The sequence below is a fragment of the Lipomyces japonicus genome, assembly GCF_038497905.1.
Source record: "Lipomyces japonicus strain CBS 7319 unplaced genomic scaffold V1514scaffold_24, whole genome shotgun sequence".
Lineage (NCBI taxonomy): Eukaryota > Fungi > Ascomycota > Lipomycetes > Lipomycetales > Lipomycetaceae > Lipomyces > Lipomyces japonicus.
Genome location: NW_027117836.1, coordinates 111,465 through 128,172, shown reverse-complemented (window position 1 = coordinate 128,172; position 16,708 = coordinate 111,465). Strand labels below are relative to the sequence as shown.

At 42.8% G+C, this 16,708-nt stretch overlaps 9 protein-coding genes across 9 annotated transcripts; 7 read left to right on the top strand and 2 right to left on the bottom strand.

The window, feature by feature from the left end:
- The first annotated feature begins 37 nt into the window (after positions 1-37).
- V1514DRAFT_332471 (uncharacterized protein) lies at positions 38-1,832 on the top strand. Its single transcript, XM_066927853.1, has one exon. The coding sequence runs from the start codon at positions 139-141 to the stop codon at positions 1,537-1,539; it is 1,401 nt and encodes a 466-aa protein (XP_066782848.1). The 5' UTR covers positions 38-138; the 3' UTR covers positions 1,540-1,832.
- V1514DRAFT_332470 (uncharacterized protein) lies at positions 1,567-3,196 on the bottom strand. The gene has a single exon (XM_066927852.1). It carries the CDS (start codon positions 3,128-3,130, stop codon positions 1,643-1,645), a length of 1,488 nt encoding a protein of 495 aa, XP_066782847.1. The 5' UTR covers positions 3,131-3,196; the 3' UTR covers positions 1,567-1,642.
- A 92-nt stretch (positions 3,197-3,288) lies between these two features.
- V1514DRAFT_352795 (uncharacterized protein) lies at positions 3,289-7,167 on the top strand. Its single transcript, XM_066929512.1, has 4 exons — positions 3,289-3,468; positions 3,552-4,576; positions 4,639-4,991; positions 5,054-7,167. Exons 1-4 carry the CDS (start codon positions 3,385-3,387, stop codon positions 7,006-7,008), a joined length of 3,417 nt encoding a protein of 1,138 aa, XP_066782846.1. The 5' UTR covers positions 3,289-3,384; the 3' UTR covers positions 7,009-7,167.
- Positions 7,135-10,322, bottom strand: V1514DRAFT_332467 (P-loop containing nucleoside triphosphate hydrolase protein). Its single transcript, XM_066927851.1, has 3 exons — positions 10,014-10,322; positions 9,500-9,756; positions 7,135-9,442 (listed from the first exon to the last, which is right to left on the bottom strand). Exons 1-3 carry the CDS (start codon positions 10,132-10,134, stop codon positions 7,361-7,363), a joined length of 2,460 nt encoding a protein of 819 aa, XP_066782845.1. The 5' UTR covers positions 10,135-10,322; the 3' UTR covers positions 7,135-7,360.
- Positions 10,323-10,446: 124 nt separating this feature from the next.
- V1514DRAFT_332466 (uncharacterized protein) lies at positions 10,447-11,156 on the top strand. The gene is made up of 3 exons (XM_066927850.1): positions 10,447-10,868; positions 10,941-11,019; positions 11,083-11,156. Exon 1 carries the CDS (start codon positions 10,551-10,553, stop codon positions 10,740-10,742), a length of 192 nt encoding a protein of 63 aa, XP_066782844.1. The 5' UTR covers positions 10,447-10,550; the 3' UTR covers positions 10,743-10,868; positions 10,941-11,019; positions 11,083-11,156.
- Positions 11,157-11,696: 540 nt separating this feature from the next.
- On the top strand, positions 11,697-13,201 carry V1514DRAFT_343254 (uncharacterized protein; the record flags this gene model as incomplete). The annotated part of the gene is made up of 2 exons (XM_066929131.1): positions 11,697-11,924; positions 11,984-13,201. The coding sequence occupies 2 exons, from the start codon at positions 11,697-11,699 to the stop codon at positions 13,199-13,201; spliced, it is 1,446 nt and encodes a 481-aa protein (XP_066782843.1).
- Positions 13,202-14,067: 866 nt separating this feature from the next.
- On the top strand, positions 14,068-14,641 carry V1514DRAFT_332459 (uncharacterized protein). The gene has a single exon (XM_066927849.1). The coding sequence runs from the start codon at positions 14,338-14,340 to the stop codon at positions 14,554-14,556; it is 219 nt and encodes a 72-aa protein (XP_066782842.1). The 5' UTR covers positions 14,068-14,337; the 3' UTR covers positions 14,557-14,641.
- A 55-nt stretch (positions 14,642-14,696) lies between these two features.
- V1514DRAFT_295015 (uncharacterized protein) lies at positions 14,697-15,558 on the top strand. Its single transcript, XM_066925408.1, has one exon. It carries the CDS (start codon positions 14,981-14,983, stop codon positions 15,551-15,553), a length of 573 nt encoding a protein of 190 aa, XP_066782841.1. The 5' UTR covers positions 14,697-14,980; the 3' UTR covers positions 15,554-15,558.
- Positions 15,559-15,645: 87 nt separating this feature from the next.
- Positions 15,646-16,692, top strand: V1514DRAFT_281902 (uncharacterized protein; the record flags this gene model as incomplete). The annotated part of the gene is made up of 3 exons (XM_066925085.1): positions 15,646-16,081; positions 16,135-16,319; positions 16,381-16,692. Coding segments are annotated over 3 exons (933 nt in total), but the record flags the coding sequence as incomplete, so codon positions are not given.
- Positions 16,693-16,708: the final 16 nt, after the last annotated feature.

Sequence of the window (16,708 nt, the reverse complement as noted above, 5' to 3'; positions counted from 1 at the left end):
GCAGGGTAACCTTTCTCCCCTGCCCTTCGGATTTATTTTAATTTCTTCCTGTTGGCCGCAATAATATTGATTGATTTGTTATCCTAATTTCTTTTTAAAGTCATCTACTTTGTATTTACCGATATTTTTGATTTGATCATGAGCGTGTATAACAGGCCTCCACCTCATCCAGGTGCAAACATGCCGCGTGGCATGCCGTCCATTCGAGGGCATCGCAAAGCCTCGCAATCACACGCGCCGCAACAACAGCAACAAAAACACGTTCCGGCTCAAGTGGGCCAGCATCAGGCTCAGGCACAGCATGCAGCTGCTCAAGTGCAATTGGAGAAACGCTATTTGCGTCGTCCGGTTGAACGAAGTATTCCTGCCAAGATTGAGACCCTGGTACCGAACGCAACTTTGTATCGTGAATTGCGAGAATTGGAACAAAATTTGGATTCCACTATCACCCGCAAGCGGTTGGACGTGGAAGATGCGTTAACCAGAAAATCAAAAGAGCGTAGAAAATTTCAAATTTTTGTGAGTAACACGGCGATTGATCAGCCCTGGCAAACAGTCGATAGATTGGATGAGAACGCGTTTGATTTCGACATGGGTACCATCCCATCATGGGCACTCAGAATCGAGGGCAGACTTGTCGATGACAACGACAATGAGCACAGCAATGATGACAACTTTCCGCAGCAATCTTCTAATGAGCGAAAGAAATTTACAGAGTTTTTCCAGAGTATTGCTATTGAATTGGATCGACCGAAAGAACTTTATCCCGAGGGTAACATTATTATATGGAATCAGCAACCAAAGAATGCGCAAGCTCCACCCCAGATTATGCTTGACTCAATCGACATTAAACGTAAAGGTGATACTGACGTGAATGCCAAGATTTCATTCTACCTGTCATCATCTCCAGAACGATATAAACTGTCGCCTCCTCTTTCGAACGTACTCGGCGGATTGAAAGAAGATACCAAGCACGGAATCGTAAGGGGTCTTTGGGAATATGTCAAATATTATAACCTCCAAGAAGGTGATGAGCGACGGTTTATCCGAATAGATGGTGCCTTGGCAGCATTATTCCCCGGCCAGGAACGCATCACGTTCCCGTTAATAATCGAGCAAGTTAACGCTCATCTCCTTCCACTTGATCCGATCGTGATTAATTATACGATTAAGGTCAATACAGAACTCACGCAATTAGAACAGCCATTAGAGATTGAAGTTGACGTTGAAAGTCCGCAACGTAAAAATTTGGAACAATTGTTGATTAATTATAACAATCAAGATGAGATCTTGGCCCTGGATGATCAAATCGGGATCACGATTCAAGAACTTGCAAATTCAAAATTGCGACGAGATTTTTTCGCTCAAATGGCTCATGACCCGGCCGGGTTTGTCGATAGATGGGTCGGCAGTCAGGCACGAGATCTCGAAATCGTACTGGGTGATCGTGAATTGCAAAGTGAGGATGTCAGGAGATCCAATTTTTACACTAATGATGTTCTTGAGGAAAGCGTATTCCTTTTAGTGAACAAAAAATAAACAAATAAACTGTTTTATCAAGTTATGTGTAATTTTATTAAGGATGTTGGTTTAGTGCGTGTATTATAGAATTTTTTGTTTTGTTATTAATTTTTTTTTTCTTTTACAAATCCCTTTCTATCCATTCTTTGTCATCCATGTACTTGCGAAGCACTTGCGGAATGCGAACAGCTTGTCTTTGAGGATCATAAAAATTTTCAATGATGGCCATAATTACCCGTGGCACGGCAATTGCAGTGCCGTTCAATGTATGTGCTTCGACAATGCCATTTTTTAACTTAACACGTGTGTGCAATCGCCTGGCCTGATAGTCCGTGCAGTTACTGGCCGACGTGACTTCACCCCATGACTGCTTTCCCGGCATCCACACCTCGATATCATATTTCTTGAACGCGGAAGCGCCCAGGTCTGACGCCGGCATGTCAAGCACGCGCGCATGCAATCCCAAGCTGCCGATAACTTCCTCTTGAATCTGCCGGAATTGTTCCAGTAATTGATCCGAAGTTGGAATGCGGCTTGCGTCTGCGTCGTCCGTGGGTTCTGGAACCCAAGCGAAGAGCTCGACCTTGGTGAACTCATGCACCCGGTACAGCCCACGCGAGTCCCTGCCCCTGCCTCCAACTTCGGCTCGATAACTCCGGCTCACGCCTGACAACTTGACAGGGCACTGATCTAATTTGAACGTCATATCGCTAGCCCATGCAGCCAATGGAATCTCCGCCGTCCCGGTCAGGCATAATTTTTCTTGCTCGCCTGCATCGGCACCGTCACCGGCCACAGCAATGTTGTATATCTGCCGCTCGCCAGTCAAATCCCGAGGCCGGAACCCGCACGCTTGCGCGTATTCCCTTCGCACTACAGATGGCGGCATGGATTGCTTAAACCCGTACCGGCGAGCCACTGACAATGCATACTGAATCAATGCCAATTCCAATGTCACCGCGTCGCCTAGCAGGTAATAAAAAGAATTGCCAGACACTTTTGAACCACTAGCCAAGTCAATGATCCCCAGACCCGCGCCTATCAGCACGTGATCATTTTGCGGTTCGGCTTGCTCATAATAACCAGGCAATAATGAATGTGCAGTTTTGTCTGGTGCTTCCTCATACGGAGCGTTCAGGTACTTGATTACTTGTTCTTCCTGAGGACTGTCCTTCGGCAACGTATTTGGCACCGCGTCCATTAGCAACGCAATTTCTAATTCTCCCTGTGAAATTTCGTCATTTATTTTATTAATTGTCGTTTTAAACTGTGCCAATTGGGTAATAAATAGTTTGCGTTGTTCGGCGTCGGTCGTGGTCTGCAAGCTTCGTTCCAGCCGTTTCCGTTCAATCGAGATTACCGTTCTTTGCTCTCGTTTCTGGTTAGTTTGAAAATACAATTCTGAAATGTGAGGAATTGATTCGGCTACTTGTATGAGCCTGCGTCGTTTGGCTGAATCAACATAATCTTGCAAATTGTTTACTAGGTGCTTTAAATTGTAACGCGGCGGAGTCAACGTGTTGGCTTCGATTTCTCGACCGATTGATGCTGAAAGACTGAAATTTCGATAGCAACTAGTAAAATTTAATGACTTTTTTATTAGCCGCATTTTAATAATGTCTGGCGCTTGCAATGGTTGTTTTGTTTCTGAAGAATTAATGATTTTCGTTCCAACCAGTTTTGGGAAGTTAAAGTCGTCGTTGAAACCCACCGCCTAAAAAATATATGAAAGTTTAAAAAAACGTCCAAAAAACTTTAACATAAAAATATTGTCAACCTCCGAATATACTTAAACTCACACTTGGACTTTTTTTTCTTTCTACCTTTGTTGTGGATCCAGTGAGGTGAAAACACAAGGGAGAGATGGCAGTAGACACGTCATTGAATGAATTATTGCAACCGGTTTATCATGGCAAGAAGTTGACTGACGCCGTGAACACTGCAGAGGTATTACAACCGTGTTTTGATCTTGCACAAAAAAAATCAGAAAGCTGACAAATGCCTTTTTTTTTTTAAAAAAAAAACAATAGGACAAATGGCTACTTCTTCCAGCATTTTTAAAAATTAAGGGCTTGGTGAAGCAGCATTTAGATTCATTTAATTACTTTGTCAACGTTGATTTAAAGAAAATCGTCAAGGCAAACGAGAAAGTCGTGAGTGATGTGGACCCAGAGTTTTATCTCAAGTATCTCGATATCAGGGTTGGCATGCCTCAACGCAGGGATCAGAACAGTATAAACACGGAGATTACTCCTCACGAATGCAGATTGAGAGATTTGTCATACGCAGCGCCGATATTTGTCGATGTTGAATACACCAGAGGCAAGAAAGTTGTAGTTCATCGTGGATTAGAAATTGGACGCATGCCCATCATGTTGAGAAGTCAAAGATGCGTGTTGCACGGCAAATCAGAAAAAGAAATGGCAAAACTTATGGAATGCCCGTTGGATCCAGGTGGATATTTTATTGTCAACGGCACCGAAAAGGTAATCCTTGTGCAAGAACAATTGAGTAAAAACAGAATTATCGTGGAAGCAGATGAAAAAAAGGGAATATTTCAAGCATCAGTTACAAGTTCTACCCATGAACGGAAATCAAAGACGTATGTTCTGACCAAGAATGGTAAGATTTATTTAAAACATAACTCAATCGCGGAAGACGTGCCGATAGCTCTCGCACTTAAAGCATGTGGCATTCAGTCAGATTTTGAAATTATGCAATTAGTAGCCGGAGGTGATGCTCGATATCAAGAAGCATTTGCCATTAACCTTGAAGATTCGGCAAAACTTGGAATTTTCACTCAACAGCAAGCACTTGAATATATTGGATCAAAAGTGAAAACCAGTCGAAGGCCAATGGCACCGAGATTGACACCGTTACAAGAAGGTCTTGAAGCATTAGCGACCACGGTTATTGCCCACATTACGGTTGATAACTTGGATTTCCGTGAAAAAGCACTTTATATGGCAATCATGACACGACGAGTATTGATGACGATGATTAATCCTGAGTTGGTCGATGACAGAGACTACGTCGGTAACAAGCGTCTAGAATTGTGAGTAAGAAGTATACATACAGTTGAAGTGAATGTTTCAATTCTAATTGCAATAAACTCAGGGCCGGCCAACTTCTTTCACTGTTATTTGAAGATTTGTTCAAAAAATTTAACAGTGATTTTAAAGCATCGATTGATAAAGTGTTGAAAAAACCCAACCGGACAAGTGAATTTGATGCGTTGATGAACATCACGATTCATTCAGGTAACATTACAATGGGCATGAACAGGGCGATCTCAACCGGAAATTGGTCACTTAAGCGATTCAAGATGGAACGTGCCGGAGTCACGCATGTACTCAGCCGGCTTAGTTACATCAGTGCGTTGGGAATGATGACCCGTATTTCATCACAGTTTGAAAAGACAAGAAAGGTTTCTGGTCCACGTTCGCTTCAACCGTCCCAGTTTGGCATGCGTAAGTTCAAACCTCTCCCGTGGGAGTAAGTAAAAATTGTTCTAATGATTTATCATAAATAGTTTGTCCCTCTGATACACCAGAAGGTGAAGCCTGTGGTTTGGTAAAGAATCTTGCTCTTATGACACATATCACAACTGATGACGAAGAAGAGCCAGTCAAAAGATTAATGTACGTACTCGGAGCAGAAGACATTTCCGTTGTAAGTGGCCAAGAGCTTCATGCTTATGGCACGTACGGCATTTTTTTGAATGGCTCAATTTTGGGCATCACAAGAACGCCAACCAAGTTTGTGAAAAAATTTAGAAACTTGAGGCGCAAAGGCAAAGTATCTGCGTTTATTAGTTTTTACATTAATCATCATCACAAGGCCGTACACATTGCCACTGATGGCGGCCGCATCTGCCGTCCGTTAATCATCGTGGAAAAAGGCAAGCCGCTGGTACAGGCATCACATATTGCAGACTTAAAAGCCGGCAAGCTTGAATTTGATGATTTTCTTCGCTTGGGTGTGGTTGAATATCTTGATGTTAACGAAGAAAATGATTGCGAGATTGCCATATACGAACACCAGGTCTCGCCTTCGAGCACTCATCTCGAGATCGAACCGTTCACAATCTTGGGCGCGGTTGCCGGCTTGATTCCATACCCTCATCATAATCAGTCTCCGCGAAACACTTACCAATGCGCCATGGGTAAACAAGCTATTGGTGTTATTGCGTACAACCAGTTAGAGCGTATCGACACGCTGCTATATCTGATGGTATTCCCTCAACAGCCAATGGTGAAGACACGAACTATCGAACTGATCCAATACGACAAATTACCGGCTGGTCAAAACGCGACCGTGGCTGTGATGTCTTACTCCGGTTATGATATCGAGGACGCGTTGGTTTTGAACAAGGCATCGCTCGATCGCGGGTTTGGCCGGTGCCAGGTTTTGAAAAAGAACACGACCGTGTTAAAAAGATATTCAAATTCAACCAGTGACCGTCTTGATGGCATCAAGGTTGATCAAGAAGGTAATCCGATTCCCAAGCATGCCGTTTTGGAACCAGATGGCTTGCCCGGGGTGGGCGATCAGGTGTCATCCGGCATGGTGTACGTGAACAAGCAAGTTCCCGTCAACGTATCCGATGGCATGCCAGGAAACGTGGCGGCAGATGATTATAAGGATTCACCGGTAACATACAAGGCTCCGGAACCGAGTTATATCGACAAGGTCATGCTTTCATCATCCGAATCTGAGCAACCGTTGGTCAAGGTACTCCTGCGTCAGACCCGCCGTCCAGAACTGGGCGACAAGTTTTCATCTCGCCACGGTCAAAAGGGCGTGTGTGGAATTATCGTGCAACAGGAAGACATGCCGTTTGCCGACAATGGTGTTTGCCCTGACATCATCATGAACCCACACGGTTTCCCGTCTCGCATGACGGTCGGCAAGATGATTGAATTAGTTTCCGGCAAGGCTGGCGTGCTTGACGGATCGTTGCAATACGGCACCGCGTTTGGAGGTTCAAAATTGGAAGACATGGCCAAGATTTTGGTCAGCAAAGGTTACAGTTACTCAGGCAAGGACATGCTCACGTCCGGCATAACCGGCGAATGCTTGCAGGCATACATTTTTTTCGGTCCAATCTACTATCAAAAGCTGAAACACATGGTCTTGGACAAGATGCACGCGCGAGCTCGCGGCCCACGTGCGGTCCTGACCCGGCAACCGACCGAAGGACGATCACGCGACGGCGGCCTGCGCCTGGGTGAGATGGAACGTGATTGTTTGATTGCGTACGGTGCTTCGCAATTGTTACTCGAACGGCTCATGATCTCATCTGATGCGTTCGAAGTCGACGTTTGCGGCAATTGTGGCTTGATGGGTTATAATGGTTGGTGCACGACTTGCCGGTCAGCCAAGGACGTGTACAAGTTGACGATCCCATATGCGGCGAAACTGCTGTTTCAGGAATTGTTATCCATGAACGTGGCGCCCAGATTAAAGCTTACAGATGCATTATAAATTTTGTTGTCAAGTAGGGTCATGCAACCGCATGGTTGACGAAAATTTTTTTTAAAAATGAAAGGTTTAATTTTGTTTAATGAATTGGAATGAAAGTTGAAAAAAAGCAAATGTTTAAGCACGTAATCCATTCAGAAATAAATTTTATTTATTATCGTATAAATATAAAATTTCTTGAAAAAAAAAAAAAAAACAAAGACTAAAACTCTGAAACATGAAATATGTACCATTTCACTCCCATCATACGCAATGTAATAAAAAGAACGCAAATCAAAATACTAACAAAAAAAAAATACGACAATACTCAACAAAATTAGAAAATAGTAATAGACTTCCACCCCACAAATTTCAATCAATTGTACAAGTCATCATCACCCTCGTCAGCACCGAACGCGGCTTGTCCGTCAGCAATACCAGTGCTTCCGGCAGTTGCTGCCTGAGCATCGTTAGAACTGAACCTGAAATTGCCGAAGCTGCCCCGGGAAGTTTGTAACGTGTTCGCGTAGGCTTCGTAGCGGCGAAGATCAGCATCAGACACACTTCGTCTGGCAGTTTGCATGGCTTCTTCAAAGTGACCCTTGTTAATGTACGGAACCGGATCTTCCATTGCAACATCTTCACCTTCGGCTTCCTTTTCAGCGGCATCAGAAGCTTCGATGCTATCCTTAATCGCGAACTTGGCAGCACGCTGAACAATGTAGGAAAGATCAGCGCCAGAAAAGCCCTCGGTGATCTTGGCGATTTCCAACAAGTTAAGACCTGGTTCAAGAGGAGTGTTGCGAAGTTGAGCCTTAAGAATAGACAGTCGAGAATCGGTATCAGGTAATGGTACGTAAATTAATTGATCGAGACGGCCTGGTCGGAGTAAAGCAGGATCGATCTGATCAGGTCTGTTGGTAGCACCAATGACGAAAACATTCTTTTTGGCACCCATACCATCCATCTCAGTCAAAAGTTGGTTCACGACTCTGTCAGAAGCACCACCTGCATCGCCCACGGATCCGCCACGAGACTTGGCAATGGAATCCAACTCATCAAGGAAGACGACACAAGGAGCAGCAGCACGAGCCTTGTCAAAAATGTCTCGAATGTTAGATTCAGATTCACCGAACCACATGGACAATAACTCTGGACCCTTAACCGAAATAAAGTTGGCAGAAACTTCTGTTGCAACGGCCTTGGCAAGAAGAGTCTTACCAGTACCAGGAGGACCGTAGAACAAAACACCCTTCGACGGAGAAAGACCAAACTTGGCATATGATTCTGGGTGAAGAACAGGGTATTCCACAGTTTCCTTGAGTTCCTGCTTGACCTTGTCCAAACCACCAATGTCATCCCAAGTGACATTGACAGACTGCACCACCGTCTCTCTCAGAGCAGATGGATTGGATTGACCCAAAGCAAACCTGAAGTTGTCCATAGTAACTCCCAAACTATCCAAAACTTCTGCATCAATCGTCTCTTCCTCCAAGTCAATCAGATCCATCTTCTCACGGATCTGTTGCATGGCAGCCTCAGAGCACAACGACGCCAAGTCGGAACCAACATATCCATGAGTTTCGGCAGCAATGATCTCCAAGTCAACATCATCACCAAGCTTCATATTCTTAGTGTGAATACGAAGGATTTCCAGACGTCCAGTGGGGTCCGGAATACCAATGTCAACCTCTCTATCGAAACGGCCAAAACGACGAAGCGCAGGATCGATAGCATTTGGTCGATTCGTGGCGGCAATGACAACAACATTTGCACGAGCCTTCATGCCATCCATAAGAGTCAAAAGTTGTGAAACAACTCTTCGCTCGACTTCACCATTTGTCTTCTCGCGCTTCGGTGCAATTGAATCGATTTCATCAATAAAAATGATGGCAGGTGCGTTCTTCTCAGCTTCTTCAAAAGCCTTTCTGAGATTGCTTTCGGACTCACCAGCCATCTTGGACATGATCTCCGGACCATTGATAAGGAAGAAAAACGCACCGGTTTCGTTTGCAACAGCACGTGCCATCAAGGTCTTACCCGTACCCGGAGGACCATACATAAGAATACCTCGGGGGGGCTTAATACCAATACTCTTGAACAATTGAGGGTGTCGAAGCGGAAGCTCGACCAATTCTCGGATCTGTGCCATTTGCTTCCGGCAACCACCAATATCATCGTAGCCAACCTCGTTCAAATTGTTCTCTTCATCTTCTCTATTGATTGCTTCACCCTCGCAATGAATGACGGTTTCCTGCGCGACAATGCCATATTCAGACGGGTCCATGTCAACAATCTTGAACTCGACCTGCCGCATGCCACCACGGACTGTAAAGTAATCGCCTTTTCGAACTGGACGATAGGCTTCAATGAAATATGGCTTCAAGAAAACATCAAAAAGAGAACCGGTCAAGCCTTCAACGGTGTCGGCGATAGGCAAACAAGAGATACGCTTGGCCTGGAGTAGACGTTAGCATCAATAAGTAACAGGACACAATCGAAATTAAATACATACATATTTGATCTCTGGAAATGCATGGACCGTAATGATATCACCAAGTCTAACTCGCAAGTTGTTTCGGACAACACGGTTGATTCTCGCGACGCCATCCTCGACTTCATCATCAGCAAGGACAATTAAGGCAGTGTCCTTTCTCTTCTTGCCCTTGACAATCAAGACATCACCACGGAAAAATTGAAGAAGTTCGAGAGTATTAGGTGAAAGCGTAATGACTGAATTGTCATCGTTAACAGCGTCATCGACGATCAGAGCTAATAATGAAAGTTAGTAACACTGTAAGCGTGAACTCGATATCCGACCGACCGATCGATAGATAGTTCAAAACATTGAAAATTATTAAATAGTTTTAACAGCAGATGAAGATACAGTAGATGAAAGTGGACGAATCGCTGGTCATTAAACCGATCAGTCGCAAACTCACGGAAGAAAGCCATCCAGAGTTGCAATCAATCTACAACCAGTGATATCCGCACCCCAAACTAAAGCAAAAATAAAGCACAGATCATACCATTATCTTTCTTTTTCTTGCGAAGAATAGCAGTTGCGGTGGCATCTTCCTTGGAAGGTTCTCCACCAGAAGCATCGATGAGATTAGGGTGGTGCTTCTTGTCAGCGGAAGGTTCAGCCATGGTTTAGATCGAATTGAAATGCAATCGACAATGAAAAAATACGCAAAAATAAAGTAAAATTTCAACAAAAAAAGACTGTATAGACGATTGCACTAAGGCTAAGGGGCTGTTGCAAAGTCGAGGAAGGGGAGGTGATGATGAGTATCGGAGTCGAGTGATCTGGCGTAAAGGAAGCCCACAGAACGGGGAGGCAGTGGCTGACTACGCACGCACCGGGTAATCAGCAATCAGTCCCCCGGCAGAGCTGACCATTATATTAGGTAATGAAGTTTGCTCATTAGTTATTGCAAGGCGTCAATAAGACGGGATCCCGTTGCGAACAGGCCCAAGTATTTTAATGGCAGACAGACGCATTGGTCCGCCTGTAAAATAAAGAAAGCTAGTTCTTGATATGATGACATAGCGCCCGGTATACTATGTTAAGACTACGTGCAATTAAACAAGTAAAATACTTTACCAAAATTTTCATTTATTCAACGTGTTGCATCATTTTTACAAACAGTCCTGCTAGAAACGTAACACTGATATATATATCTCAACGTAGCGTGTCGTACTTGGTCTACGCCATTAACTCTGGTTACTTGAGGAAGACAACACAAATGCTATGATATTATATTTGCGAGGAATAATCAGATAGATCATGTATTTGTAATGTCAAACGTAAAAAGTATATAACGTACGGCACTCAGTGGACCGCGCACGTTACCGTTGGTTGTACAATATAAACGCCTGAGGTAAAATTTGCTCCCTGTCTGGCTACTTTACAACTATTATCTTTATTTTAAGTCTTTTTGAATACTCTAAAGATATACTAAGGATGAGCGACGGACTCATATCTGCTAAGGCTGCGAATGCCTGTATGTTCACCACCTATGGCGTGTTTTTGTAAGTTGTGCATGATCTCTCTCTATATGGCTTGTCGGACTGATAAGATTTTTTTTTTGGCAGGGTTTTTGGTCTTTTTGTTGCCTGGAAGATGGCTGGCAAAAAAGAGTTTTTAGCTTCGCTGAGAAGTCAACCTCGTACGTTGTGCTATATAATTTAAGGAAACACAATCATAACTTGATTTCTTTAGCCATTCCGTTAGCCTTTAATTTTCTTGCCGCTGGTGAGTGATATTAAGAAGTTTAGGGACTCAATTCGTTATACGATATCATACTTTTGCTTGTTTCAAATACGAAGTCGATTATTCTCTCGGAGACCAGTGCCCACCGCTTTAGTGGACGATCATGCATACAATGATGTAACATAACCAAACACATTGTAAGTTATGATAGTGTTATTGCGAACTGATACTTATATATGAAAGGCTGTTCTTTATGTGGGATACCATTAGATAGCTTGAGTGTGGCCACTGCGGGTGCTTGCGTATATTGTTTTTAATTAAACAAGACTAAGTAGGCTGAGAAATACCGTTAGAACTCGACCAAGTTAGGACTTGCGTGAGGAATGTGTTCGCCATCGATTGTATACCGAAGACTTTTGGTTGTGTTCTTTATGTCTGTTTTTTTTTTTTTTTTTTGTTTTAACGCAGTTATTTTGTGTCTGTCATTTGAAAAGCAATGGGATCCGGTATTCTTTTAACCTATCCCGAAATCGGTGTTGTTGCTGGCGTGCAAGGCGTATTAGTTTATGCATTGACCTCTGCGCTTCCAATTATGTTATTTGCCCTCTTTGGACCTAGAATTCGAAAGCAATGTCCAGAAGGGTTTGTTTTGACTGAATGGGTGTTTAAGCGTTTTGGCTACATACCTGGCCTGTACCTTGGGATATTGACTATTCTTACCATGGTAAGTAAGCCTTTCGGTAGGGCTATATATTGCGGGGGTTTACTGACAGGAGAGTATAGTTTTTATATATGGTGTCTGAGCTTACTTCTATTCAATATGCAGTTCAGTTATTGACTGGCATGAATGGACTTGCTGTTATCATTGTTGAGTGCGTGGTTTGTACGATTTATACCACATGGGGAGGATTTCAAACTTCCTTTTTCACTGATAATGTTCAGGGAATTATGATGACTCTTTTGCTGGTTGTTGTTTCAATTGCCATTGGGGCCAACGTGGATATTGATACGGCACAAATTGCCGCATCTGGATTGACGAAATCTACCAAACTGGGATGGCAACTGCTTTACATCCTTTTTATAGCGGTTGCATCTAACGACTGTTTTTTGTCGGGCTTTTGGTTACGAACTTTTGCGTCTAGAACAGACAAGGAACTGTACATTGCTTGCGGAATTGCTACTTTTGTGCTTTTTGTCTATCTCACACTTGTTGGGTTTACAGGAATCATTGCAGACTGGTCGCATTTGTATCCTGGGAACCCCCCGCAAGATCCCTCTCTGGCTTTTTTCATTGTACTCAATACACTTCCAAAATGGGTTATTGGGTTTGTGTTAGTGTTTATTGTTGCTTTGTCCACTGCGGTTTTTGATTCGCTTCAGTCAGCGATGGTTTCTTCCATCTCCAATGACATTTTCCGCAATAAGTTGCCGATAATATACATTCGAGGATTTGTGGCACTTGTGCTGGCACCAACAATCGTTGTTGCACTTAAATCACCTAACGTTTTGCAAATCTTTTTGATTTCAGACTTGATCTCATCTGCCGCAATGCCTTCCATTCTTTTGGGACTTAGCAACCACATGTACTTTCTGAATGGATTTGACATCATTGTCTCAGGATGCGGCGGCATCCTTACCGTATTCATTTTTGGAGTAATTTACTATGGAAATGTTCACGAAGGTGGCGCATTACTTATTTTAGAAAACGGATTGTATGGAGACGATTGGAGTGCATTTGGTGCATTTTTGGCAGCACCGGTTGGTGCCTTACTGTTTCTTGCCGGATCGGTACTACTGCGAGCGATTGTAATGTGGACGTACTCCAAGATTTTTAGCACAGAATTCACGGTATTTAAAAGGAAAGAACTGTTTTCTGCGGAGCTAGAGGATATTACGGAGAGTTCTGTTGCTCAAGTCGGACCTCAAGGTAGCAGTTACAATGACATTGAGAGCGTTGTTGACAATCAGCCGAAGAGCAAGGTTAACCAATGGTTTACGTAATCATATGTACATAGTTAACCAACAGTTATTAATGGAAAACTCTATTTTAAATTTCGGCAAGCGACTTTAGGACCGTTAATTTGGTGCTGAGAATACGCGCGCAGATATATGAACAAGGCCACAACTTACAACGTTAGATTATCACTGTATTATCACTGTGTATCATGAAAAAAATCCATTTAATTTATATTGACCGTCCTATTTATTACAATGCGTCGATCTAGTAATTAGGGACGTGCAAGTCCGTACGTAACAGCAGGGCTGTGAGTGGGAAAAAACGTAGTTTTTAAAAGTTGAGTAAGCAAGCAGTATTTGCAAGAACAAAATGTTGAATCATTATGATTGTACTTCTATGTATTATTGCACGTATTGCAGAATGTGACTTGGAACCAAGGTGAGGTGTGAAACGCGTGAATCGACGTGAACCAGGGCGAAAAATGCATGACGTTTCTAGTCACGACTCAAGGCATTACGAATGGCATTATACCTCTGAATAAAATTAAAATCCTGAATTAATGCTCACAAATTTGTAGTTGCTTGCTTATGATCATGTACAAGGACAACGAGAAAGTGCTGCGTAAATATAAATTCTCAACAAATCGTGAGCGCATGGCAGCAGTTGACTATAAGCCCATTACCACAGATATTGTTTACTAGGCATAATTCTATGCACAAGCCTTACAACCAAACACTGGAAAGGCAATAAAAAAATAAATGAGCTGTGTGTTTTTTTGCAGAATTTACAGACCACAATAACAAACTAACGTTTATTTTTTTTAGCCCAGCGCGATCATTCTGCAGGCCGACTTTAATGCACACTAGATGCCACACTATTAAAAATATATAGTTTGTTGCGCGCACACATGACTGAATTCGACTACGTCGTTGTGGTCGACTTTACTGTAAATTAGTAATCTATCCGAGCATTTTCAAGATCAGACACTATTGCTTTTAAAGTTGCAATCAGCGTATGTAATACTGGCGGAACTAGCTTGTCAGTATCTGATCTTTCCATGTAACAAAAAATCTGGTTAAATCTCTTCTGCTTTATGCCGCTTTCTCTTTCCCGGTAAACAACGGTCATTTCTTTTGTTAATTATACGCCTAATTCTTACATTTTCAATTTTTTAATATTTATGCTTAAAACATTCAATGTGTCATTTTTATACGTTGTCGCACTTCTATACGCTTTACGACTCATGCTATTAGAGTTCACGGCGTTTTTTTCTTTCATTGCCTCACTTCCGACATTGTATTACGTATTTTTAATAGTTGCACATCAATACTTTATTACTTATTTTTGTTTTATTGATTTTATTCACAAAATTCATCTTGGCGTAGAGGCTTGTTATTGATTTCATCGAGCGTCGATTTGGATTCAATTCGACTTTGTGGAGTTCAGCGAACCGTACCACCATATTTCTGATTTGAAATTTTCGCATTGAAATTTCGAACTGCTAATGAATCTTTATATTAAATCTATATATTATACCAACCGTAAGCTGCTTCTAATTAATTGTTAATATTCTCTCCCAATCTTCGCTCATTAATTTTTTTTTACCGGCCGCGAATCTCACAGCCGCCCAAGAAATTCAAATCCTGTTACCTTCCCTCAGTCACAAAACCTCCAACGTCAACTTCCCTTCTATCCGTTGACTCCCTACTCACCTCCTCCTTTTTTTTTCTCATTAATTTCTTGTTTTCCCTTTCTTTTTGAATCATTTTGTCTTGCATAGTTTTGACTTTCGCATTCTCTCACAGGCCGGGTTTCCTTGATTGATGGCTTTTCCCGCGCAGTCAACTAATAAGTTGTTACCTTCTTCTGCCGTATCCGGTTCCCACCCTCACCCAACCGGATCCATCGCTTTTTCTTCATCTTCGCCCATTTCGGCATCTCCTCCTCTGGCTAATACTTCGCCAAATTCTTCGATTGGATCTTTAGGTCCGTTGTCTGCAGCTCAGCTCGCCACCACAATCTCTCAGCCGTTTGGACAACCGCTGTCGCAGCCTTCGTCTGTATCCTTCACGGATTCTTCTTACAGGCCAAATTTACTACTTCCTAGTCATCGGGTAGGACAATCTATTGGAACTGACATTATTGGTTCGTCATCTGTGGCTCCTCTTCCCGTCAATTCTTCACCGGGTCCTAGAATTCCAACTCTTTCTCACTCCCGATCTCCATCTTCAACCATGGCCGATTCATCTCTCGGCAAATCTCCTCTTCTTAATTTTGAAGGAACGGTAAGTACTTTAATACCTTTACTGTTTTATTTAAAACTTCTATTTTTGGCTAACGTCATTTTCCATTCTTTTTTTGCTCTATTTGTCAGCCGGCACAGAAATCGCAAATAGTAAGAATAAGTGAAAACCTCTTTTAAAGCCTTTGTATTTTAAACTTACATATTTTTTAGCTTGAACAAAAACGTCAAGAGCATGAACAAAAACGTCTTGAGCATATCCGCAGGTTTGAGCAAGAAATGCACCTTCTTGCCGAACAGCACCGCAAGGATGAACAAATGATCTTACAAATGGCCAACGGTGAACTTGATCATGGTGCCAATAATTCAACCACAATTAGTGAGCCTACTACTCCGCCGGATTATCGTGACTCGAATCAATCTAATTCCGGTACTTCTGCTGGTGATCGAGTTCGCTCTCAGACTGTCCCTGTTGGAGTTTCCGGTATTGCTACTCCGACCGCCCTGGGACGCCTTTCGGCCGGATCACAACAGCTTATGACACCCCCTGAGGATACTCTTCCTCGAATGCGCACGCTGACATCGAACTCAATTGGACCCAACCGAAGGCTTTCGAACGAGGACCCGTTATTGTTCGACCTTAAAAAGCTATCTCTCGGGCGCTCAGAATCGTATGACCATAGTTTTACTCGTAATTTTTAGCATTCAAGACTTACTAATTGGAACATTACAGAGCTCAAGCACGCAACACTGAAGAATCTTCCTACGGTCTTGGACAAATAAATACAACGAAGTTTTTATTTGGTGATGATAATAGTGGTGCGCATTCTTCTTTGGCAACTCTCAGAGAGAAATCTAGACTAAACTTGACCTCTGCAGATGACAAATTCCCTGTTTTACTTCGACGTGAAAGCTTCAATGTAATGTCATTCATTATTTTTTCAATAATTTTTTTTTTCTAACTGTATGTTTTAGGGCCAGCAAGTTTCTACGCAGGCACCAACATTATCGCAAGCTCCAACTGCAAGCCAAGGCTCGTCGCAATGGTCATTTCTGACACGAAACAGGCCTAATCATCAGCGTAAGCTTTCCAATATTCACGCATATCCTGAGCCAGCTACGCAGCCTCAAAATGACAAGCGCGCTTCAGTAGAAATCTCATCTACATTTGGTTTATTTAACGGTGCGGGTCAAACAAAGCCATCGTTTCCTGCGAGTTCACATAGCAGGCAGCCATCTCAAAGATCGTTACCTGACGTCGAACGTCGTGAATCTGATATAAGGGTATGTTAATTATGTGAAGCTTATA